The sequence below is a fragment of the Oncorhynchus kisutch genome, linkage group LG7, assembly GCF_002021735.2.
Source record: "Oncorhynchus kisutch isolate 150728-3 linkage group LG7, Okis_V2, whole genome shotgun sequence".
Taxonomy (NCBI): domain Eukaryota; kingdom Metazoa; phylum Chordata; class Actinopteri; order Salmoniformes; family Salmonidae; genus Oncorhynchus; species Oncorhynchus kisutch.
In genome coordinates, this window is record NC_034180.2 from 36,942,258 (window position 1) to 36,967,459 (window position 25,202).

General features: G+C 42.3%; 1 protein-coding gene across 3 annotated transcripts in view; it reads left to right on the plus strand.

Annotated features, from left to right (window-relative positions):
• LOC109894579 (runt-related transcription factor 3-like) overlaps positions 1 to 25,202 on the plus strand; it is an 89,137-nt gene that overhangs the window by 21,067 nt on the left and 42,868 nt on the right. For 2 of the 3 annotated variants that reach the window (XM_031829038.1, XM_031829037.1), the window contains exons 3-5: positions 19,956 to 20,197; positions 21,249 to 21,405; positions 22,700 to 22,819. In XM_031829038.1, the coding sequence (XP_031684898.1) occupies positions 19,956 to 20,197; positions 21,249 to 21,405; positions 22,700 to 22,819 (519 nt within the window). The remainder of the gene's footprint in view (positions 1 to 19,955; positions 20,198 to 21,248; positions 21,406 to 22,699; positions 22,820 to 25,202) is intronic. The other variant, XM_020488171.2, reaches the window with a different exon arrangement.

A 25,202-nucleotide genomic window follows, 5' to 3' on the forward strand; every position in this document is an offset into this window, starting at 1 on the left:
GCGTGTGCGTGTGCGTGTGCGTGTGCGTGTGCGTGTGCGTGTGCGTGTGCGTGCGTGCGTGCGTGCGTGTGTGTGTGTGTGTGTGTGTGTGTGTGTGTGTGTGTGTGTGTGTGTGTGTGTGTGTGTGTGTGGGCCGCTCGTTCAGATTTCAGGCGTTCAGGTTTCAGGCATTCAGGCTTCAAACATTGAAGTATATGTTTTCAAAATGTTTCAAACATTGAAGTATATGTTTTCAAAATGTTTCAAACAATGAAGGATATGTTTTCAAAATGCTTCAAATAATTAAGTATATGCTTTCAAAATTCATGCTGCCTCCAGCTCACATTGCAAAGTGGTGTGTGACACGCTGATAGCCTGCCTACTGTTGCCTATGCACTTGAATGGCGAATGGGAGGCGCGCTTAAATTACCAGCTAAGAAATACACATATGAACTATTTTTTATCGTGCCAATCAAAATGGTTTGAACACGCAATTGCATTTAGAGCTGTTGAGCAAAATGACTGGGCTTATAACAGCATGTTTCACTCCAGCAGAAACAAGTTGAGGAGCTGCAGCAGCTCCAGCGTTGTCTGGCAAGTGATATTCTGCTCCAAACAGGTTCTGTATTCTGTGCCCGTGTGATAGGATACATAACAACGCCCCAATTTAATTCCCACAAATGTAGCTAATTAATCTAGTGGACGGATGTGTGTGTGTGTGTTAGTGCTGAGCAATTAACCACATTTTTTGTTCCCGAAATTGGTTAAATGATTTGAATTCCATTTTGTTAAAAAAAAAATCTGTGAGCTTGATGTGCAGTTTCTGCAGAGATAAATTAGATCAAGTCTGAACTGTGCAATATAGTAGTGAGTTGTAGTTTCCAACAGGCCAAAATACTACATAGTTTATTGCAGAAAACGTGGTAATTACAATGACCATAATCCATTACACCCCCGCTTAAACTTATCCGGTCTGTGGACAGAGAGAAGAGAGAACATGCGATCGAGAGGGATAGAAGCAGTTGCTTTGCAAGCCTGAAAATACATGATCTAAGTCATGATTGGTAGCTGGTATTCAGCAGTCATAAACCCTTATTTACATTGAAGAACTACTAAAATGGGGATTTTGTCAGACAGCATAGGCAGCAACTCTATAGAGATGAGATAATGACTTGGAATTAAATAATAAAGTCATCAGATAAAACAAATATTTTGTTCAAGAAATGTGGATAAATTATGGTTAATTAATTTAGTGTTGATACAGCATTCAACCCACATAATGCAAAGTACATTTAATTTAAAAACCGAGATCTGTGATTATTTCTTAATAATCTAACTGAAACCAAACCTACCTCAAAAAGCACTAATCCCTCAACACTATACTTACACCCCAACACACACACGCACACACGCGCATACAGACAGCATATGTGTGTGTGTGTGTGTGTGTTGGGGTGTAAGTATAGTGTTGAGGGGTTAGTGCTTACACCCCAACACACACACACACATATATGCTGTATGTGTGTGTGTGTGTGTGTGTGTGTGTGTGTGTGTGTGTGTGTGTGTGTGTGTGTGTGTGTGTGTGTGTGTGTGTGTGTGTGTGTGTGTGTGTGTGTGTGTGTGTGTGTGTGTGTGTGTGTGTGTGTGTGTGTGTGTGTGTGTGTGTGTGTGTGTGTGTGTGTGTGTGTGTGTGTGTGTGTGCATCAGTATGCATGTATGTGTGTTTGGGTAGAGTCCAGTGTGTGCACATAGTAAGTGTAAGAAAGTTAGTGCTTGGTGGTAGAAGCTGTTCAGGGTCCTGTTGGTTCCAGACTATTACCTCTTGCCATGCTGTAGCAGAGAGAACAGACTATGGCTTGGGTGGGTGGAATCTTTGACAATTGTTTGTTTGTTCTTCTGGTATAGAGGGCCTGGATGGCAGGGAGCTTGGCCGCAATGATGTACTGATATAGAACAGAGAGATCTATATCTGAATGTAAGAATACAGTTAAGATCAGCAATATATCACACCCCCATTCCACCCATGCCTTTACTTCGCCCTGTGTTAAAGATTCTAGAGGAGCAGTGACATACATGTACACTCTAAAATGGTAAATCACATATTGGACTTTCATTGTCAGACCAACCCAAGCTGTACTGTGCAAGTAGGCTGATAGTAGGCCAACTATTGAAACAGATAAATTTGTCTTTTTTAACATAAAAACAACACAATTGTATGTTCTAAGTCCATAGCAAACCACATCAGGAGACCACTTTTGATGTCTGGGAAAAATCTAAGAAATGTAGATGTTTAGTGTAGTTCAGGCGTGCAGGCACCTAGCACTGTTGTTTGGTTAGTGGTGTTTCTGTAGCACATGAGATGGTGTTTGAAAAAGAAATGGCCACTGATAGTCTGACAAATAGTCTGACAGGCTACTTTGTAGCTAGTTAACATTTTTTGGGAAAGAATTTTCATCTACCAGACAGTTAGGTCTAAATCATTAGCATCGCTATATTTTTCATGCTCCTTCATTGTTTGAGGCCTGGACATTTTACTTCACATTACAAGTCTCTCAAAGTAGCATATAGCCAAAATCCCACCATAGAAATGTGGAGGCAATTAATGACTTCCTCATATATATTTATGCCATCTTTCTTTCAATAAATAAGAGGGATACCTAGTCAGTTGTACAACTGAATGCCTTCAACTGAAATGTATCTTCTGCATTTAACCCTCTGAATCAGAGAGGTGCTGCCTCAATCGTCATCCACGTCTTCAGCGCCCAGGGAACAGTGGGTTAACTGCCTTGCTCAGGACAACAGATTTTTACCTTGTCAGATTTGGGATTAGATCCAGCAACCTGGCCCAACTCTCTAACCACTAGGCTACCTGCCGCCCCAACGTCTAGCAGCCAAAGGCATCATCCTAATAGCATTAGCAACCCATGATAGTTGTTGCATCTTTAAATCCCCCTCTTTCTAACAGATATTTCCATCTCTGTCCATGAAACCGCTCCCATGTGCGGTGCGCATTTTAGAACGGGGTTTTCCGCAAATTGCATTTTGGAACATTCAGGCATAGGCCTACTGCCATGTGTACACTGCTGCACCGAAAATGGGAAGAAATAAGAGTTTTAAGCTAAACATTCTGATCTGTTCCATCAGTCCTATCAATTGATATGGCGTATACCCCCACTACACTTCTTTGATACGTTTCAGTGGAGATTAAGAAGTGAGTATATGCAATGATCACTGAAAAATAAGTGGGTATACAGCGAATAGCTGCGTATATCCTCCACTACACCACTGCACAGGACACCATCATCCACAGGACACCATCATCCACAGGACACCATCATCCACTTACCCCAAGGCAGCTCAACTTACCCTGTCCCCATGCTCAACTTACCCTGTCCCTATGCTCAACTTACCCTGTCCCCATGCTCAACTTACCCTGTCCCCATGCTCAACTTACCCTGTCCCTATGCTCAACTTACCCTGTCCCCATGCTCAACTTACCCTGTCCCCATGCTCAACTTATCCTGTCCCCATGATCAACTTACCCTGTCCCTATGCTCAACTTACCCTGTCCCTATGCTCAACTTACCCTGTCCCTATGCTCAACTTACCCTGTCCCCATGCTCAACTTACCCTGTCCCCATGCTCAACTTACCCTGTCCCTATGCTCAACTTACCCTGTCCCCATGCTCAACTTACCCTGTCCCCATGCTCAACTTACCCTGTCCCTATGCTCAACTTACCCTGTCCCTATGCTCAACTTACCCTGTCCCCATGCTCAACTTACCCTGTCCCCATGCTCAACTTACCCTGTCCCCATGCTCAACTTACCCTGTCCCCATGCTCAACCCACCCTGCCCCCATGATCAACTCACCTTGCCCCCATACTCAACCTACCCTGCCCCCATACTCAACTTACCCTGTCCCTATGCTCAACCTACCCTGTCCCTATGCTCAACTTACCCTGTCCCTATGCTCAACTTACCCTGTCCCTATGCTCAACCTACCCTGTCCCTATGCTCAACTTACCCTGTCCCTATGCTCAACCTACCCTGTCCCTATGCTCAACCTACCCTGTCCCTATGCTCAACTTACCCTGTCCCTATGCTCAACCTACCCTGTCCCTATGCTCAACTTACCCTGCCCCCATGAACAACTTACCCTGTCCCTATGCTCAACTTACCCTGTCCCCATGCTCAACTTACCCTGTCCCTATGCTCAACTTACCCTGTCCCTATGCTCAACTTACCCTGTCCCCATGCTCAACTTACCCTGTCCCTATGCTCAACTTACCCTGTCCCTATGCTCAACTTACCCTGCCCCCATGAACAACTTACCCTGCCCCCATGAACAACTTACCCTGCCCCTATGCTCAACTTACCCTGTCCCTATGCTCAACTTACCCTGCCCCCATGCTCAACTTACCCTGTCCCTATGCTCAACTTACCCTGCCCCCATGCTCATCTTACCCTACCCCCATGATCAACTTACCCTGTCCCCATGATCAACTTACCCTGCCCCCATGAACAACTTACCCAGACCCCATGCTCAACTTACCCTGCCCCCATGATCAACTTACCCTGCCCCCATGCTCAACTTACCCTGCCCCCATGCTCAACTTACCCTGCCCCCATGATCAACTTACCCTGCCCCCATGCTCAACTTACCCTGCCCCCATGATCAACTTACCCTGCCCCCATGAACAACTTACCCAGACCCCATTGCTCAACTTACCCAGACCCCATGCTCAACTTACCCAGACCCCATGCTCAACTTACCCTGTCATACTAAATGGAGGGAGACAGATAAAGGTTTACTATGTTACGTCTATCCCAGTGTCCAGGTTGGCTCAGCCAAACCACCCCTTGCTGGGTCCCTCAATTCGGTTCTATATTTGTGTGAGATGTCGAGGGAGAGGATCACAGGCAGACTCCCATTTTGGCAGAGTGAAGGGAATGAGGATCTGTAAATGTCCCTGCCCACCGTAGGTGTGTGGTTACCCAGTGTGGAGTGTGCGGAAGTGCAACATCAGTGAGCTAACATGTCTTGGGGCTGTGTTGGGCACAGGGGTGGTGATGCGGTGCGTAATGACTTCATAAACCTGCGCCACAGTCGAGCCACAGTTACACACTGAGAAGCTGTTTGTTGAAGTGGTGGAGTGGTGAAATGGTGGACGAGGACCTCATCAACTCACTCCACCGTTTGGCCACAGTCTCACAGAACAGTGTGTCTGGGACATGGGGCGAATCGATTTGGTGACCTCATAACCATGTGCCACAATCGGGGGACAAAGGCTTAATAAACATGCATCAACAGTCCAGCCACAGACCGACACAGCAGCCTTACCTACCTTGAGCTGAGCTTCATTTAACCCCATTCACAGAATTCCTCACCAGTGGCTCAATTATGTTGCCTGATGACTCAAACTTAATTCTTCCGCTGCTCTATGTTTGCTACATAGAGTACTTCAGTGAGACTGCCATTGTTTAAGTCATTTGTGGTGATGTCAAAATGAGGGGTGTTGTACAAATCAGTCATCAGTCATTGGATCATCTCTAACCAATCAAGAGTATCAAAGCCAATGATGAATTTTCAAAACCCCTCTTTCAAATCAAATCAAATCAAATGTATTTATATAGCCCTTCGTACATCAGCTGATATCTCAAAGTGCTGTACAGAAACCCAGCCTAAAACCCCAAACAGCAAGCAATGCAGGTGTAGAAGCACGGTGGCTAGGAAAAACTCCCTAGAAAGGCCAATACCTAGGAAGAAACCTAGAGAGGAACCAGGCTATGTGGGGTGGCCAGTCCTCTTCTGGCTGTGCCGGGTGGAGATTATAACAGAACATGGCCAAGATGTTCAAATGTTCATAAATGACCAGCATGGTCGAATAATAATAAGGCAGAACAGTTGAAACTGGAGCAGCAGCACAGTCAGGTGGAAGTTGAAACTGGAGCAGCAGCATGGCCAGGTGGACTGGGGACAGCAAGGAGTCATCATGTCAGGTAGTCCTGGGGCATGGTCCTAGGGCTCAGGTCAGTTGAAACTGGAACAGCAGCATGGCCAGGTGGACTGGGGACAGCAAGGAGTCATCATGTCAGGTAGTCCTGGGGCATGGTCCTAGGGCTCAGGTCCTCCGAGAGAGAGAAAGAAAGAGAGAAGGAGAGAATTAGAGAACGCACACTTAGATTCACACAGGACACCGAATAGGACAGGAGAAGTACTCCAGATATAACAAACTGACCCCAGCCCCCCGACACATAAACTACTGCAGCATAAATACTGGAGGCTGAGACAGGAGGGGTCAGGAGACACTGTGGCCCCATCCGAGGACACCCCCGGACAGGGCCAAACAGGAAGGATATAACCCCACCCACTTTGCCAAAGCACAGCCCCCACACCACTAGAGGGATATCTTCAACCACCAACTTACCTTATCTTTACCTACATGTGTTCTTGGCTCTGGCCCAACCCATTGGTTTCTGGGGCCAATCAGAATGGTTAGAATGTGTTTGTGTTCTAGAAATACTTGGGGAGGAACTCAGATCCAGACTCATTGCTGAGAAGAAACTAATGTCCATGGGTGTGGCATAGCGTTTGGCTGGAACAAGGAGATTGGGTAGCCAGGCAATCAATTATGCCTAATAATAGTAATTTAGTAAATCTAATTTTACACAAGGAAAGTAACAAAAGGGAATTTGACCACAATTAATAATTGCAAAAGAAACCTAAAATTACCGTGTTTAGACAGCAACCCAATTCTGATATGAATTCCACTAATTGGTCTTTTGACAGGGCCCGTTTTCCCAAAAGCATCCTAAACATAGAATCACAGTGTTCATCCATCTCTCCTTGACCTCTGATAATTTCACAGCAAAGTTGACTACAAATAGAAAGTTGACAACAAATGCAAAGTTAACTACAAATACAAAGTTGACTACAAATACAAAGTTGACTACAAATACAAAGTTGACTACAAATACAAAGTTGACTACAAATACAAAGTTGACAACAAATACAAAGTTGACAACAAATACAAAGTTGACAACAAATACAAAGTTGACTACAAATACAAAGTTGACTACAAATACAAAGTTGACAACAAATACAAAGTTGACAACAAATACAAAGTTGACTACAAATACAAAGTTGACTGCAAATACAAAGTTGACTACAAATACAAAGTTGACTGCAAATACAAAGTTGACTACAAATACAAAGTTGACTACAAATACAAAGTTGACTGCAAATACAAAGTTGAGAGCAAATGCAAAGTTGACTACAAATACAAAGTTGTCAATGTCTTTGCAGTTCTTAAAAATAAGCAAAGGATAAAAATGCTTCAAATGACTGTATTAAAAGAAAAAGCCTACCTACAGTATGGCTATAGGTCTATATATTTCAATGATGTTGAAATCAATTTCATATTCATTCAATTGAGTTTTATTTGGCTATTTGGCTACTGTCTAATCTTTGCCTCAACTTTTTTATGATGTGTAGCCTAACATGTGAAATTATGCCCAAATTTAGATTTTGTGCATTATTTAGGGTAAGCATTAGCCACCTCCATATTTGCTGCCATACTGTAGGTGATAATATTTCTCTAGGAGTAATGTGGGATAATTACAACTTTAATGTAAGATTTGAATGGAGAAAGCTGACCTGAGAGCAGCGCTGTCAAAAAGATACTGTACGTTCATAATACCTTTTAAGTCTATTTGTGCAATGCATGACAGTAACCAATGTGAATACTAGCTGTGACTAGCTGTAGCTGTGATCTGGCTCTGGCAGGGCTCTGAGGTGGTGTGGTACAGCAGTTAAACTGTCACTGGGGGGGGGGGGACTATAAATCTGCTGCTGAAGGTGAATGTAGCATGATGTTGCTGCTGCCACAGGTGTGTTGTCTGTCCGTTAGTTCCTCTGTATTCTACAACCGTCTGTCTACCGTATCTCACCCATCCAGAGGAGGCTAGGATCACGGCTCCTGTAGCCGGACACAGTTGGCTGAGGCTAGGCAGAGTGAGTCAGCCAGTCGGGGATGTGTGTGTGTCTGTGTGTTGGGGGTGGGGGTGCTGTCACTTTGGCAACGCCGAGGCACATATTGCAGCAATTACCACAGCGGAAAAATGTTTTTCTGCAACATGCAATTACTACAGATTAAAGATTGCCTTCCTAGCATCAGAAGAACTCGCCAGAGAGAGGAAAATGGGCCTGTGTGTGTGTGCGCGCATGTGTGTGTGTGTGTGTGTGTGTGTGTGTGTGTGTGTGTGTGTGTGTGTGTGTGTGTGTGTGTGTGTGTGTGTGTGTGTGTGTGTCTGGGCATGTATACTTGCCTGTGTGTGAGACATACAAAGAGACAAAGAAAGTAGATACATGATTATAAGTCATACTAAAAACCTCAAAGATGAATGAGTTGGTGCATTTATAAGGCACAATAGAGACTAAGGTCATGGACAGTTATGTCCATCTTCCTCACCATGAAGCTAAATATTAATATTAGACGATAAACAAGTCTCGTGTTAACGTGTATGATTTACCAACAACTAATAACAATATGATGTCAATGTATATTGCCAAACAAGGTTCAAAGCCAAATCAGACATGGCAGCATAAGGGAGTTGATGAAGCAACCTTCAGGTCAGGTCAGCAGTCCTCAACAGGTCAGCAGCCCTCAACAATATATCATACTGGTTCCCCTAACTCTGCAAGACAGGACCCACAACACACACGCAACCAACTAGATCAGATCTCAACCAACTAGATCAGATCTCAACCAACTAGATCAGATCTCAACCAACTAGATAAGAACTCAACCAACTACATCAGAACTCAACCAACTAGATCAGAACTCAACCAACTAGATCAGAACTCAACCAACTAGATTAGATCTCAACCAACTAGATCCGATCTCAACCAACTAGATCAGAACTCAACCAAATGTGCTCATATAATAACACAGCTCTGTTTGTGACTTTACCATCAATAGTACTCTTAGTGGCTTTCCAATGAATAAACACCACACACAACCACATCACAGCCTTCTGACTGTCATTGTGGGGCGAGCGTACCCGACAGATGATGTGAGGGCGGACCGATGGTGACATGGGAGTTCACAGAGAGAGACCCCAGGGCAGGCCCCGGAGGTGTCCCCTTGAACTGCAACTAAAAGACAGGGGTGACAGGGGTTGGGTCTGACCACGGGGTTAACCTTACACCCTGATCAGATCTAAAACTTTAAATCAAATTCATACGACTTTAAACCATTTCTTACACAACTATTTATTTGATCGGGTTTTGATATAGCATGTCAATGTGAGGTCACACTACAGAAAAGTCTATTGATCTTTGAATAAGTATAGTTTTCATATTTCATGTTATTTCATGTTCATGTTATTATGCAATTATTCCTATGCTGTACTTCACATTGTCTGGTTTATAACAGCCCTTATAAGAGCTAGACACATACTAGGGAGTATCAGAAAGAGAGTATATGAGTGCTACTACAGAACATACAGCACAATCACCCCTAGTCCTGTCTGCAGCAGCCCCCTCTAGAGGAGAGGGACACATAACCCTCTCTCTCTCTCTCTTTCTGTCTCTCTGTCTCTCTGTGTCTGTCTGTCTGTCTGTCTGTCTGTCTGTCTGTCTGTCTGTCTGTCTGTCTGTCTGTCTGTCTGTCTGTCTGTCTGTCTGTCTGTCTGTCTGTCTGTCTGTCTGTCTCTCTCTCTCTCTCTCTCTGTCTCTGTCTGTCTCTCTCAGTCTGTCTGTCTCTCTCTCTCTCGGTCTGTCTATCTGTCTGTCTGTTTGTCTGTCTCACTCTCTCTCTCTCACTCTCTGTCTCTCCATCTGTCTCTATCTCTCTCACTCTCTCTCACTTTCTGTCTCTCCATCTGTCTCTATCTCTCTCTCTCTCTCTCACACTTTCTCTCTCTCCGTCTGTCTCTCCCTTGTTTTCTCTTTCTTCGTCTGTCTCTCTGTCTCTCTCTCTCGCTTTCTCTCTCTCCGTCTGTCTCTCTCTCTCTTTCTCTCTCTGTGTCTGTCTCTCTGCCTTTCTCTCTGTGTCTGTCTCTCTCTGTGGGTGTGTCTGTCTCTCTGCGTCTCTCTGTGTCTGTCTCTGTCTCTCGATCTCTCTCTCTCTCTGTGTCTCTCTCTCTGTCTCTCTCTATCTCTCCGCCACTCTCTGTCTCTCTATCTTTCTCTGAAACACAGAACGCGTGATCATAATCAGTATCTTCATGTACATACTGTACATTATTTGATACATGATGTGTAAAACAAGGGAAGGGGGACACGTTAATTGTCTCTGAGTGTGTTGATAACAGTGATAATAACAGTCATCTGACTTAAAGGCCTCTTCGTTATGACTAATGTCTTTACTCAGTTAGTTACTGTATAGCTAGCTGTCCTTTAGTGTGCATGAATAAAGTGTTGAGGCACCCAGAGACAAGACAGAGACATCCCCCAACAGCCATTATTTTACTCAATTGATTCAGAGGCCTTTAATAAGCCCTTGGCTACACTCTGCACCTTTTAAAACATGTAGGCTGTGGATTAAAGATGCATGAGCTGAATATGCTCATTGTCTGAGGCTACAACTGCACTATTTCACCTAATCACACTTACATAGTAATTAGCTGCTGGTGTTGGAGATGTTACAGAGTCATTCATCATTGTATGTGATATATATTATATATCCGCTTATATTTATTTAACTTTAATTTAACCAAGGAGACACATTGAGACCTAGGTCTCATTCACAAGTGTGCCCTGGGAACAACAGTCATATCAGCACACACACAATGATATACAAAATGCACAAAATATACACAATATATACATACATGATACACTATAGCCATTATAATCAAATAAAACACATTCATCACTGTAAAAATACTTAACCAATTCCCTAAATTGACCTAGGGACATCAAATCATCCAAACGAAGTGCGAACTGGAGACTGTTCAACATATGAGAGGCCTGATATGAAATAACAGATCTCTCGAACTCTGTGGATAACCTGAAATTCTACATTTCAACAAAGATGTTAAGTATGTTGGAAGCTTGTGGAGTATATGGAGTATATGGAGTATGTGGAGTATATGGAGTATATGGAGTATATGGAGTATATGGAGTATATGGAGTATATGGAGTATGTGGAGTATATGGAGTATATGGAGTATGTGGAGTATATGGAGTATATGGAGTATGTGGAGTATATGGAGTATATGGAGTATGTGGAGTATATGGAGTATATGGAGTATGTGGAGTATATGGAGTATATGGAGTATGTGGAGTTTTTTATTTTTATTTATTTTACCTTTATTTAACCAGGTAGGCAAGTTGAGAACAAGTTCTCATTTACAATTGCGACCTGGCCAAGATAAAGCAAAGCAGTTCGACAGATAAAACGACACAGAGTTACACATGGAGTAAAAACAAACATACAGTCAATAATGCAGTATAAACAAGTCTATATACAATGTGAGCAAATGAGGTGAGAAGGGAGGTAAAGGCAAAAAAGGCCATGATGGCAAAGTAAATACAATATAGCAAGTAAAATACTGGAATGGTAGTTTTGCAATGGAAGAATGTGCAAAGTAGAAATAAAAAAATAATGGGGTGCAAAGGAGCAAAATAAATAAATAAATTAAAATTAAATACAGTTGGGAAAGAGGTAGTTGTTTGGGCTAAATTATAGGTGGGCTATGTACAGGTGCAGTAATCTGTGAGCTGCTCTGACAGTTGGTGCTTAAAGCTAGTGAGGGAGATAAGTGTTTCCAGTTTCAGAGATTTTTGTAGTTCGTTCCAGTCATTGGCAGCAGAGAACTGGAAGGAGAGGCGGCCAAAGAAAGAATTGGTTTTGGGGGTGACTAGAGAGATATACCTGCTGGAGCGTGTGCTACAGGTGGGAGATGCTATGGTGACCAGCGAGCTGAGATAAGGGGGGACTTTGGAGTATGTGGAGTATGTGGAGTATATGGAGTATGTGGAGTATGTGGAGTATATGGAGTATATGGAGTATGTGGAGTATATGGAGTATGTGGAGTATATGGAGTATATGGAGTATGTGGAGTATGTGGAGTATATGGAGTATGTGGAGTATGTGGAGTATATGGAGTATATGGAGTATGTGGAGTATATGGAGTATGTGGAGTATATGGAGTATATGGAGTATGTGGAGTATATGGAGTATGTGGAGTATGTGGAGTATATGGAGTATATGGAGTATGTGGAGTATATGGAGTATATGGAGTATGTGGAGTATATGGAGTATATGGAGTATGTGGAGTATATGGAGTATGTGGAGTATATGGAGTATGTGGAGTATATGGAGTATATGGAGTATGTGGAGTATATGGAGTATGTGGAGTATATGGAGTATGTGGAGTATATGGAGTATGTGGAGTATATGGAGTATATGGAGTATGTGGAGTATATGGAGTATGTGGAGTATATGGAGTATGTGGAGTATATGGAGTATATGGAGTATGTGGAGTATATGGAGTATGTGGAGTATATGGAGTATGTGGAGTATATGGAGTATGTGGAGTATATGGAGTATATGGAGTATATGGAGTATGTGGAGTATATGGAGTATATGGAGTATGTGGAGTATATGGAGTATGTGGAGTATATGGAGTATGTGAGTATGGAGTATGTGGAGTATATGGAGTATGTGGAGTATATGGAGTATATGGAGTATATGGAGTATGTGGAGTATATGGAGTATGTGGAGTATATGGAGTATATGGAGTATATGGAGTATATGGAGTATATGGAGTATGTGGAGTATATGGAGTATGTGGAGTATATGGAGTATATGGAGTATATGGAGTATATGGAGTATGTGGAGTATATGGAGTATGTGGAGTATATGGAGTATGTGGAGTATATAGAGTATATGGAGTATATGGAGTATATGGAGTATGTGGAGTATATGGAGTATGTGGAGTATATGGAGTATATGGAGTATGTGGAGTATGTGGAGTATATGGAGTATATGGAGTATGTGGAGTATATGGAGTATGTGGAGTATATGGAGTATATGGAGTATGTGGAGTATATGGAGTATATGGAGTATATGGAGTATGTGGAGTATATGGAGTATATGGAGTATGTGGAGTATATGGAGTATGTGGAGTATATGGAGTATGTGGAGTATATAGATCCCAAACTTTCTCAAGAATCACAGGGACACACTGTTTTCATGCCACTTTGATACAGCTACGACCAGAAGTGAAATCACTTCTTAGCAGGTTAGGGGAGCCTTTTCTCTGGTCATAACCCTTTTCCTAATCTTAACCTTATTCTCCTAACCTGCTACGTTAATTCTCCTAACCTACTATGGAAAAAGTCACGTCCGGTCATAGCTGTATCAAAGTGGCGTGAAAATAATGTTTCTGAAGGATCACATGTTTACTTGAGTGTAGGTGATTCAATTTCTGATTTACCCCAAATTAGTTTTAAGTCTTTAAAAAATAAAGATCAAAAGTCAAAGTGTTTAATCTCATTAAACGAGTAGCCTGGTGCTCATATCTGAATCAGCTAACTGGAAGTTGATAAGATGAGGATTAATTGGCTTTAGATCAATGAAGGACACATAAATATGCTATGATAAAAACTGCCAATGTGGTTTTTGATGGTCTACATCAAAAAGGACAACAATGACCACCAACTGCGATGTGCTGACACATTATGTAATCACCGTTTGAGAAAGCATCAGCAATCGGAGCTCAGAACCCCCATACAAAATGAAACAATCTTTACCCAGTCTCTCTGAAGCATTACTTTTCAAAGTCTCTCTATAGTCTGTGTGTAAACATCCAAATGCTAGAATATGATTTGGCTTTGGGACGAGGGACAGAATGCTTTGATGACTTACGTCATGCTTGGAATACTAACCACTGACACTCTTGTCATATCAAGCAGCAGAAGTCTATTTCATAGCAAACTGCATTTCAAAAGATATAGCAGCATTTCAAGTCCACCACAGAATTCACCATCGATACTGTACAAAAAAATATCCTGAGTACAGTTGTAGAGCTCATTTAATCCAAGAGAAATAAAAGTCAATTTCATAGGAGTCTTCCATTGAGCAGAAAACCCCCGGCTGAAATAGGATTCGGAAGGAATGCGTTCGGTGGGTTGAGGGTCAGGCTTGTCCTGTAATTTGTGAATGTACAGAAATGTGCGACCGCCGCAGCCACTAAAGATAGAAATCTTTGTCTTATGTCATCGTTTAACCTCAAACTATTTCTGATTGCTCCATAGCCCCATTTTTCTAATGAAAAGCACCCCTCCAATGGCACATGTACACACGTCTGTAAATATCTCATGGGTTTATGGGGTTATTGGGGTTCATATTGAGAATTAACATTTCACATTTGTATCTCCTCACATATCTGAAAGTGTCTCCCCATCCATCAAAACCTGTTTGAAGTGACATCAGACATATGAAATATGATGGGTGGTGGGCATGGTGGGTATGGTGGGCATGGTGGGTATGGTGGGTATGGTGGGTATGGTGGGCATGGTGGGTATGGTGGGTATTGTGGGTATGGTGGGCATGGTGGGCATGGTGGACATGGTGGGCATGGTGGGTATGGTGGGCATGGTGGGTATGGTGGGTATGGTGGGCATGGTGGGTATGGTGGGCATGGTGGGTATGGTGGGCATGGTGGGTATGGTGGGTATGGTGGGCATGGTGGGTATGGTGGGCATGGTGGGTATGGTGGGCATGGTGGGTATGGTGGGTATGGTGGGTATGGTGGGCATGGTGGGTATGGTGGGCATGGTGGAGTCAGGGGTAGGTTTACAACTAACAGGCTTGTTGTGGGTTTCTCAGCGAATGGGGATGATATTCTAACTATTAGCTTTTACATTCTGCTTCATTATCAGCCAAACCATATGAAAATGGAGAGGAAGAAAACGTTGATACTCTCTTTGATAGGTCATGATTTGGGCTGTTGGTTTTCCTCTGCAGGGCAGGCAAGGCAGGCTTAACTAGGCTCATTTTAAACCAGGCCTCAAGTGGGAAAGAAAAGGCAAATGCTCTTTCTTTTGAAAACCTTTAGTTCTTCACAACAGAGAGATAGCATGGCTGGAGGTGTATATGCCAGCGCACAGGTCATAGTAAGAGTTAATATGATTTTGAGAAGGAAACTTCTCATATTCATAAGGAATCTATTAATTTTGGTTGGAGCACTCTGTATCCTTTCTTACTCTAACCCTCCAAACTCTTTCCATACTGGAGGCCTGTAGTGTTTAGACTGGGCCTATAGAGACTATAGCTGAAACCTCTGTGTTTTAAAAGTAGAGGGTAAAACGTCTAGTACGTGAGGTTGGCCTGGGGTATCAGATATCCTCCTGGAGTTCTGCATTCGGTTGAGCTGAACCCACTCGAATCATTAAAAATCGTTCAGGGGCACGATGGGCTCCGTCCTTAGTCTCTGTGCGGCTGAAACCGTAGAAACTGTCTGTTGAAACGTAGGAGTCTAAATAAGACCGGCGCCCGAAGCGCGCATTACCGCTGCGCAGGGTAGTCGGTCGTGTGGTCGGATATTAATAATGAACAGAGGCAGGAGGACGACTGAAAAATCCCCGATGTATTTGTCCCACTCTGGTTGTTTCATTGTCTCAAAATAGCGGACAATGATAGGTGATACTTTTGAAGACATTTAGGTCCTGAAAATGCGCCCTGCAGCTTCAGCTAACAGCATATACATTTTATGATAATTGCATTATTATAAGTTTACAACAGTTGTTTGAATAGTTACTCTCTAATTACTTAGATATAAACTCGGAAGATTTTAGGCATAGGATTTTATAATTAGAAGAACGATGTGTTTTAGACACATGTCCAGTGTTCTCCAAAAGGCACATGCCTTGATATTTGCGGTCATTCAGTGCGGTTGTAGCAATTAAGAATTTCACATTCTCTCCTCATAAAGAAACAGGCTTTGCTGACAGCTCGCCTAGTTGAGGTCTCACCCCACTATGGAGTCTGCACTCTACAGACAAGAGCCTAGCAAATAAACTATAGACTATGGCTGTGATAATTGTTATCAATACGTTTGGCGCCAATTCGTGTTGTTAAAATATTATTTCAAATGGCTTCCCTCCTAACGGTCTCCGCAGGCGTGAAGAGTGTATAATCTTCTCATCCACTCTCCCCACAAGACTCTGGCTTTATCTGTCTGAACGAAATCAGTATAATAAAGAAAATGAAGGGTAAATCTAAACCCACTCCCGTCCCTACCCTACCCACTCCCGTCCCTACCCTACCCACTCCCGTCCCTACCCTACCCACTCCCTTCCTATCTAAAATAAACAAAAGCACACGCACACACACACACTTTACATATTCAATAGAAATAGGGGGGAAATATATAAGGGTAATTTTTTTCCCCAGGACCGTCGACTAATGATTGTCAATCAGGTATAATTATATATCAAACACTTACCTAAATGAATAATCCCAATGGGAATTAACTTCAATAAGGCATTATAGACTTCGATAGCGCACCAATGCAATTTTTGGGAAAATTGAAGACAAACAAATAAGTACCCCACACGTGCATTGGTAGGTAAGTTATAACATTTTACTTCAATGACTTTCAAGGCATTATACGATCCCATTATGTGTTTTATGTTATTTATTTCTGACAATAAGGTCTAATTCTGATGAGAGCGGTTTTTAATGGGTTTGTGCATCTCACCACAAAAAAATAACCCCAAGAATCAAATGCCTCTTGATTCAATAAACAAGTCATCCACAAATATTTGACATTTAAAACGTCCCCCCCCCCCCCCTCTTTTTCCCCCACAATTAATATGTAGGCTAATCTATAACGAATGTGATTGTAGATAGCCTAATCTTCTTGATGATTTTCTGGGCCTTTACTTTTATATATTTACTAAATAACTGCTCTTCGATATATAGATGGGCTATCCAGTATGTCATGTCTTTGTTTATTCAATAATTTATTGTGTGTTGGACAAAACAGCAAATATATAATAATAATAATAAATCATTTAAATTTGTTAGGCGCTATTGTCACACCCAAGACGTGATGTAATGTCTCCATACAACTGTGGAAAAAAATATATAAATGATTTCCTAATCGAGGCTATATAAGAGTAAAACAGTGCATGGTACATTTATTCGTAACTTGTTAAGCACCTAAAAGGTGGCATTAAACGAATACAAAATTTAGTGGTTTTTATTTTGCATTTTAAGCCTACTTCAATGCAGAAAAGAATGGAACGGAGGAGCAGAATTGCAGCACATGGGTCAATTGACTAAAAAACATTTACGCTCGACACAGGTAGGCCTAATAATTGTCGTCTAGGACCCACGTTTTGTCGTCTTGGAGCAAGCTAGTATGTAGTATATATGTTGCTTTTTCAGATTTTCCCTGATGGTACAAATGCCGTTTCTCCCTCCATACCCCTTCTGTACTAAGGCAGGTCCATTTGGCAAAGACAAATGCGCCAACTAGCGTCTGTGGGCCATCATTGCATGGGAACGAGTAAACGGGGTGTGCCGTTTCATGTGCAATACACTGACTAACCTATTAAATTATGGAATTCCAATTAATATTTGCCTGTGGTTAATGTATTTTGGCAAAATTGTAGTTGTTATGTAAGCCTATGGGGGAAATTGCTTGTATGCTTTAATTCGTTTTCATTTGGTGTGATCGAGTCATGGTGATAACACAATTATATATAATTATAAATATTAACAAATATGCACCAATGCATATTACGTAAAATGTATAGGCCTATATTATTAATGTATACGCATCCTTAGCCTAATTTATTCTATATCCTTGGATATAGGAACAAATAACATTAAAAAGAAAAGAAAAAAGAAAAATAACAAAAGCATATTGCTAAATATGTATTCATATATTTTGTGAGTAGGTCTCTAACGCAGCAGCACTACAGTTAATGTAATGTAGCCTAAGCCTATTGGGCCTACTGTCAATTACGTGATACTAAACAACAACAACATCATCCGGTAGATGCCTTTGGCTTTGACGTTCTCTGAAAACTCAAGGGTGAATTGCATAAGGGACAATAATGGGAAAATCATAATAGATTCACAACTCATATTGATAAATAAACCATAGTCATGTCATTTGAAAGGTGCATGAACCCCTAAAATGATCAATAGCTCATGACAGTTGATTGACAATTCTGCATTCAGAAATAGCCTATTGCTTTTAGTAAAAACAAATAGGCTAAGGGTATAGGCCCATAATAAGATCGTATAGCCTCATTATATGACTGGCCTATTTTCCCTAAAGACGTTGATCTCTTCTGCAGTCACCAAATACATGTGTATGCTTGAATTATTCTTTTCTTTTCACTCTGTATGTAAGCGCACTGCGGAGATGTACTAATATAGGCAGAATGTATTATGTGATTATATTTCTTCAAAAAGTGGTTGCCTATATTAATTCGCTGATGTCATATAAAGAAGGAAGAGGGATCAGTCATAACACGAATTTTTGATTTATTTATCTTCAATTAACAAATAACTTTTGGGGGGAATAATAACTGGTTCACCATTCAGGTGAGAACAGTTGCTATAACTTTAAGTATAAATATAGTCTAACTGTGCAAAACATTATAACATCTAAGCACATAATGTAGAAAAGCACAAATACATAGTATATTATTAATAATGTATCGTGTGTGTATGGCAGAAGAAGCAGGGAGCGCTTTCACTTCGCCTATATTCCAAAGACTTTGATTGGTCTAATGAAAGCCCAACCCAGGCGACTCATTGGTGGAAGTTATCGCCACACTCGAAACACTAAACACTAAAATGACTTGAGTAAATAATATCACAGCACTCTTCACTCTCGCACCACCACTCACTCAAGCGCGTCTTTGTTACCTTCAACTGCGTTAACCACAGCAAAAGGAATACATTTATACAGATATTCAAGATTATTTCAACGTAGAGACAGAATAGTTTCAAGAAAATAGTTTTTGGATCTCAACTTACTTTTTAGTTTCATTAAGGATAACCGGTGGCAGGACATGTGATACGGATGAACAAAAAACACTGAATATAAAGAAACTTCACATGAAACCATCGGACTTCTGCGTCTTGTACTTCGCGTTGAGAACTGTGAATTGCTGAGTAGCCTCCATACTCTGTTATAGCTAGCCTACTTTGTTGTGTAGGCAACATCTTTCAGTGTGTGCCTTGAGGTCTGGCGAGATCCAAAAGCCCAATTCAATCGAAGGAGCTCATTCAGTCACCGAAGGTGAAACAAGATATTTGGAAAATTCTGCTATAAAGTTGAAGCCCAAGCAAGGAGCACTCGACTCGTCAGCTTCCGTGAATATTGCAAAAAATATTGGATTTCATAGTTTTCCTTTTCACTGGACGTTATTAATAATTGTATATGTTAGTGTTTATCGATCAGTCGATAGATTGTTATTAATGTTTCTCACTGTATAGATATGTATTTTGTAATATGAGGCCAAAATCTTATTGCGGATGGGCATCGTATTAAATGCTGAATAGTGCAGATAGAGTGTAAGCCTTATAGGCAACCAGAACAGAGCACTGTGGAAAAGAGGTCAGATCTAAGTTTGTGGTTTCGTGGTTTTGCTGTAGTCAGTGAGAAGCAGAAATCAACTCGATGTTTCTCATGCAGCTACATCCTGAGCAGAAGATATAACACGCAAACATTAAACTTTATCGTGTCTGCAAGATTAAAAAAAGTATCTTCACTCACTGGACAGTTCAGGATTTATTGTGATAGATTAACCGGGGGAGCTGCGTGCGCTCAACTCCATCATCGCGTAAACCGCTGGACTTGACCGAGACCAAAGGAACAAGTGTCAGAGAGCGGGAAAATACATATATTCTCCCAAAAAAGAGCCCCGAACACTCGTCAAACCCCCTCGAGAAGTGGTCTTGACCAAAGCTGTTGTGATGCATATTCCCGTAGACCCTAACACCACCAGACGGTTCACACCGCCCTCCACGTCGTTCCCCTGCAGCAAGATTGGAGACGGCAGCGGGACCATGGGCACCCCTGGACCACTGAGGACACGACCCGAGGCCAGGAATGTGGTGGACGTCCTGTCAGATCACGCTGGCGAGCTGGTCCGTACAGACAGCCCAAACTTCCTCTGCTCCGTGCTGCCCTCACACTGGAGGTGCAACAAGACACTCCCTGTGGCTTTCAAGGTAAGGTAAATTGTGCATAATTACAAATGGGCACTTGTGAACTAATGACCGACCTAATGATGTATTACTGTAGGCTACTGCAGAAAAAGCGTAAAATACATGTTTTAAACCTTTCTTGAGTAGGCTTCATTTCGCTAACAAGGCAGTTACTGACATTAGTATGTCTATTACAATTACTTTTACACAGAGCCCTATTCTGTAATATAGGCCTAAATAATTGAATTAAATAAGGTTGTCAAAATTATAGTGGCCTGCCAAAGTGATAACTTGGCAAAATGATCTTGTTTCTGTTTTGCATTGGACTTACTTGAATGTGAGATTTAGAAAAGCGTTTGGATTTGCATGAACTGCAATGACATACAATTAATCAACAATTAGGCAACAATATAGGCCCTAATACAAATAATGATAATTTAATAACAATAATTCTAATGATAACATATATTATTATACCTGGTAAGCTAGTTATTTTTTAATTGCTATTTTTAAAAATTTTGCAATGCAGAAAAACATATTTAGGCCTATATTACGTAGCAATGAAATTATGCTACATTGAATGTTATCAATTATATTTATACACCAGAACGTGAATAGAATTTGTGGACTAAAAGTGTAATATTTAGAAAAATAGACAAGCCTATATCTATTTGATTTGAATCATATCCAAATGTTAAAAATGCTTGTTTAGATCGCATAGGCCTACTTATTTAATGAGGAGTATTTGCAAGAATGATTTGGGAGTGATTTGGATGTAGGCCTATCAAATGTCAAAGTCATTTACATAGCTTTAAAATATTAGTGTTTGAATTGCAAGCTTGCTTCAAGAAAGCATCTTACCATGTAGTTGTAACCTAATAGCACAATAGGCCTATATATTTTGATCAAAATATTTGCTAACAATATCTAAAGGGCACTTTTGGGGGGGGGATTTTAAATCAGGTCTAATATTTATGTTTTATGGTGCGTTTTTTGATTACACCGGATGCGGTTTGTTGCAGTCTGTATTTGGTTTAGCATGGTGACCCCGGTTGACCGCGTTGAGTTCTCACAGGTTGTTGCACTCGGTGATGTACCCGACGGGACTCTGGTCACTGTGATGGCGGGGAACGACGAGAACTTCTCTGCGGAGCTGAGGAACGCGTCTGCGGTGATGAAGAACCAGGTCGCCCGCTTCAACGACCTGCGGTTTGTGGGCAGAAGCGGACGAGGTGAGCAGAGGGAGTCACGCACTTATATCCTTAAAACATGAATAGTATTTGGCCTACTAAATGAAATCAATAACTAACATCGCATACAAAACACCTACCTGCATGCGTCATAATTGCACTGATTTGCAAAACTTTAGCCTGAGTAGACCTACTTTTGGTAATCTATTTTTTTAACAGATAAAATAAAAGTGTTAGGGAATGTGAGAATCAGATGAATTCATCTCCCGGGCCAATTATAGCTGCAAGACCGCACCAGCATTGCGCAGGTATAATTATGGGGATTATCAATGTTTATTGGAACAAAATAAAATCCAGAACACAATATGATTATTACATATTTTAAGATGTGGTTTGATCATTCTTTATCGACAAAGAGCAAAGCCCCATTTTAAATTATAGCCTAATGCTCAGCCAAACATTGCCACAAGTTATTTTTATAGGACGAGTCCTAATTGACCATCACGCACGCCCCCTTCAAAAGATGATCCGGATAGTAGCAGCATCATATATTATACGAACATTGCACCATTGTCCAAATAAACAAATCGCCTGGACCAGAATATTCTGTTCAAGGCTTGGCATTTCTAAAAGCCTGCCTGTTTACACTTCTAAAAACTAGTTCTCACATAGCTGACATTCCACCAGAACCTTCTCGGATCCCTCTCCTTCCTCCTGGCCCTAGCGCTCACATATTTCCCTTAAATGTTACACTTTAAATAGTTGCAGACTGATGAATGGAAAACGCTCTAGTCTCTGAATTAAACGTACCTTTCATTTCTGTAGTCAATTACCCCACCCCAGGATTCCTTTCCCCCGCCGTCTCTTTAACAAGAGATGCCTTTTTTATGAAAGCGCTGCTTCATAGCCTGGGTCGAAAAACGGACCATTGCACGATCTCCCTCTCTCCCCTTTCATGCAGATGAGAGAGCTCGAGGAAGCTCGTGCAAGAATCTGCCTTGTTGAACAATAAACTGTCGCTGTAAGCCTTTTGGACAATCTGGAATAGATTCTCTCAATAATTCAAATCATGCCCACATTTCAGCCCATCAAAGTGGTGGTCCCTTTAATTTACAAACTTAAAAGGGAGCCATATCAGGAGGCAATTTTAATTCAGCAAGCTGACTGTGGTGGTTATGAACAAAGTGTGTATGTTCCACAAAAATCTGTTTATTTCCACAATGAATTAACCAAGCCAGGAAACCCTCACACATGTTCTGGTTTGATGTTCCTTCTGAAACTCTGTGTTACTGATGCCCTTCCCTAACCAATGCCTTCTCTATTCTGTCTACCCTAGGAAAGAGCTTCACTCTGACCATCACAGTCTTCTCTGGTCCCCCTCAGGTGGCCACTTACCACCGTGCCATTAAAGTGACAGTGGATGGGCCCAGGGAACCCAGACGTGAGTACTTACAGGGTACATGAGAATATTTGTCTTGTCTTGTCAGAAGTCAAATGTACTGCTCTCATGAGCTGTGTGTAGAGGGATTCACAGGGAGAGAGAGAAAGAGAGCGAGAGAGAGAGAGGCTATTCTTGGCGTAGGGGGTGAGAGAAGGGGGTGCAACCATTGCAGACTAAAAGAGATACATGAGTCATATGCAGATGATACAAGAAAATGTAGCCGTGTGTGTTCATGAGTATGTGTGTGTACTGTCAGTGTATGTGGGCGGATCAACAACAGTTGACCAGCAATTGTAATCAATGGGAGACAATGTGGTGTGTTCGGTGGTGCAGCAGTGTGTGTGTGGTATTAGGGGGTGGCGAGGGGCACTGTCAGAGGAAACTGTAAAGCGTATTAAGGCATAACCCGAGACCGCTAAGAGGAGCTGTGTCTCCAAGCCGCAAATACCAAACGCTTGTGGCCTCACCCTGCTGCCTTTGGTCAGAGGGTCGTACCTGGTTGACCACATAAGTGGCTCGTTGACTTAACACTCTAAAGAGATGGTGAGCTGCCTGCTGTGAGCTGTGCCAGTGAGGTCCAATAGGCTAAAGCTGTTAGCTCCATCATTTGGGCAGTGATGCATATATTTGTGGTTTAATGTATGATCATGTGAAAGACTGTGGAGGATTGTGTTACAAGGATGAGTCAACCGCTACAGACTGCTTGTGTGTGTCTGCCCATGCTTGGCTAGGAGCAGTCAGACCAGAGCATTGGGATTAATAGGGATTAATGATCACTCCTGTTGAGATATCATGTCCACTATGGTTATACTGTGCAAGTTTATAGTGGCTGCCGTGGATGGCTTGATTGCTATGCTCTGTTCTCATGTCTCTTAAGTGTTTTATTTGGGATAGGGTGGATTTAGCCCAGTCAAAACAGACCAACTGGCCAATGCAGGTAGGCAGGGGGTTCAGGGTGCCACATGGAGGGGGTATGGGGTTCCTAGCGATGGGGCGAAGGGCGAGGAGGAAAAGGGCGAGGGGCCGAAGGGTGAGGAGGCTAAGGGCGAGGGGGCGAAGGGCGAGGGGGAAAATGGCGAGGGGGCGAAGGGCGAGGAGGCAAAGGGCGAGGAGGAGAAGGGCGACGAGGCGAAGGGTGGTGCATCGCCCCCCTGCCAGGCTGGAGGCTATTTGAGGAGGTGTTGGAAATGGAGGAGAACAGTGTGGAAAATGGGAGGAATAGATCATAATATCCACTGTGTGTGTGTGTGTGTCTGCGCGTGCGTATGTGTGAAATGTGATACAGTTGCTGGCTATGTCTATGTGTGTAGTAAAGGACATTTTGTCTGTGTCTGCATGCACTGCTGAAGAAAAATAGGCACCCAAGCTGTGTGTCTGTGTGTGTTCCTGAATGCATGCACAAGTCAGTGTGTTGGCTTCCTGTAGTTGGAAATAACCCTGCACATACCGTAAAGCTGTCTCCTCTCTGTCTCTGTCTACATGTCATGTCTGCACTGAAGGCGTCAGTGTGGCCTCGCTTATTTAATATACACTCCGGTGGCCAGGCCCCATCCTGCTATAAAGAGACATTGTTTAATTTAGGGAAGGGGAATTTTGCTTTAAAAGAGTGGACTCTTAAATCGAGAACAGCACCACCACATTTGTACTTGATAATGAGAATCTTTATATTTTTTCCTCCTAAAGATTTTAGTATTTAAAAATACCAGACGATATCCTCAGCACTACATGAGTTTAAGTGTACCATATGACTATCCCTCTATCCCATTGTGAGATGAGTGCCCCCACCTTGGTTGGCCTGCAAACGTTCACCTGTCAGCTGGCTGGCTGGCAGAGCGGAGTGGGCTGGGCTGCTCAGGGCTTTACTGTAGGGCCTGCATTTGCATGGCTGCCAGGAGAGAAGCTGGCAAAGGAGGAGGGAAGTGCTTTTTTAATGTTTAACCTGACGGACAGGACTGAAGCTCCCCTTTCGGCAAAGATCTGCCAAACACATAGCCCTCATCTCACTCACTGATGAAAAACACATTCACACGTATGCACTTCGTCCCAAACACTGCCCTTGTTGTACAATAGGCCTTCAAGCAAAATCGTACAACGTGAACCAGTCTCTTTGATTAGAGCTCACCACCCTGTGCTTTCTGAGAAGCAGCTTTGTGTACGTCAATGCTCTGCATCAGCGAGAGAGAGAGAGAGAGAGAGAGAGAGAGAGAAGACTGCATCAGAGAGAGAGAGAGAGAGAGAGAGAGAAGACTGCATCAGAGAGAGAGAGAGGACTACATCAGAGAGAGAGAAGACTGCATCAAAGAGAGAGAGAGAGAGAGAGAGAGAAGACTGCATCAGAGAGAGAGAGAGGACTACATCAGAGAGAGAGAAGACTGCATCAAAGAGAGAGAGAAGACTG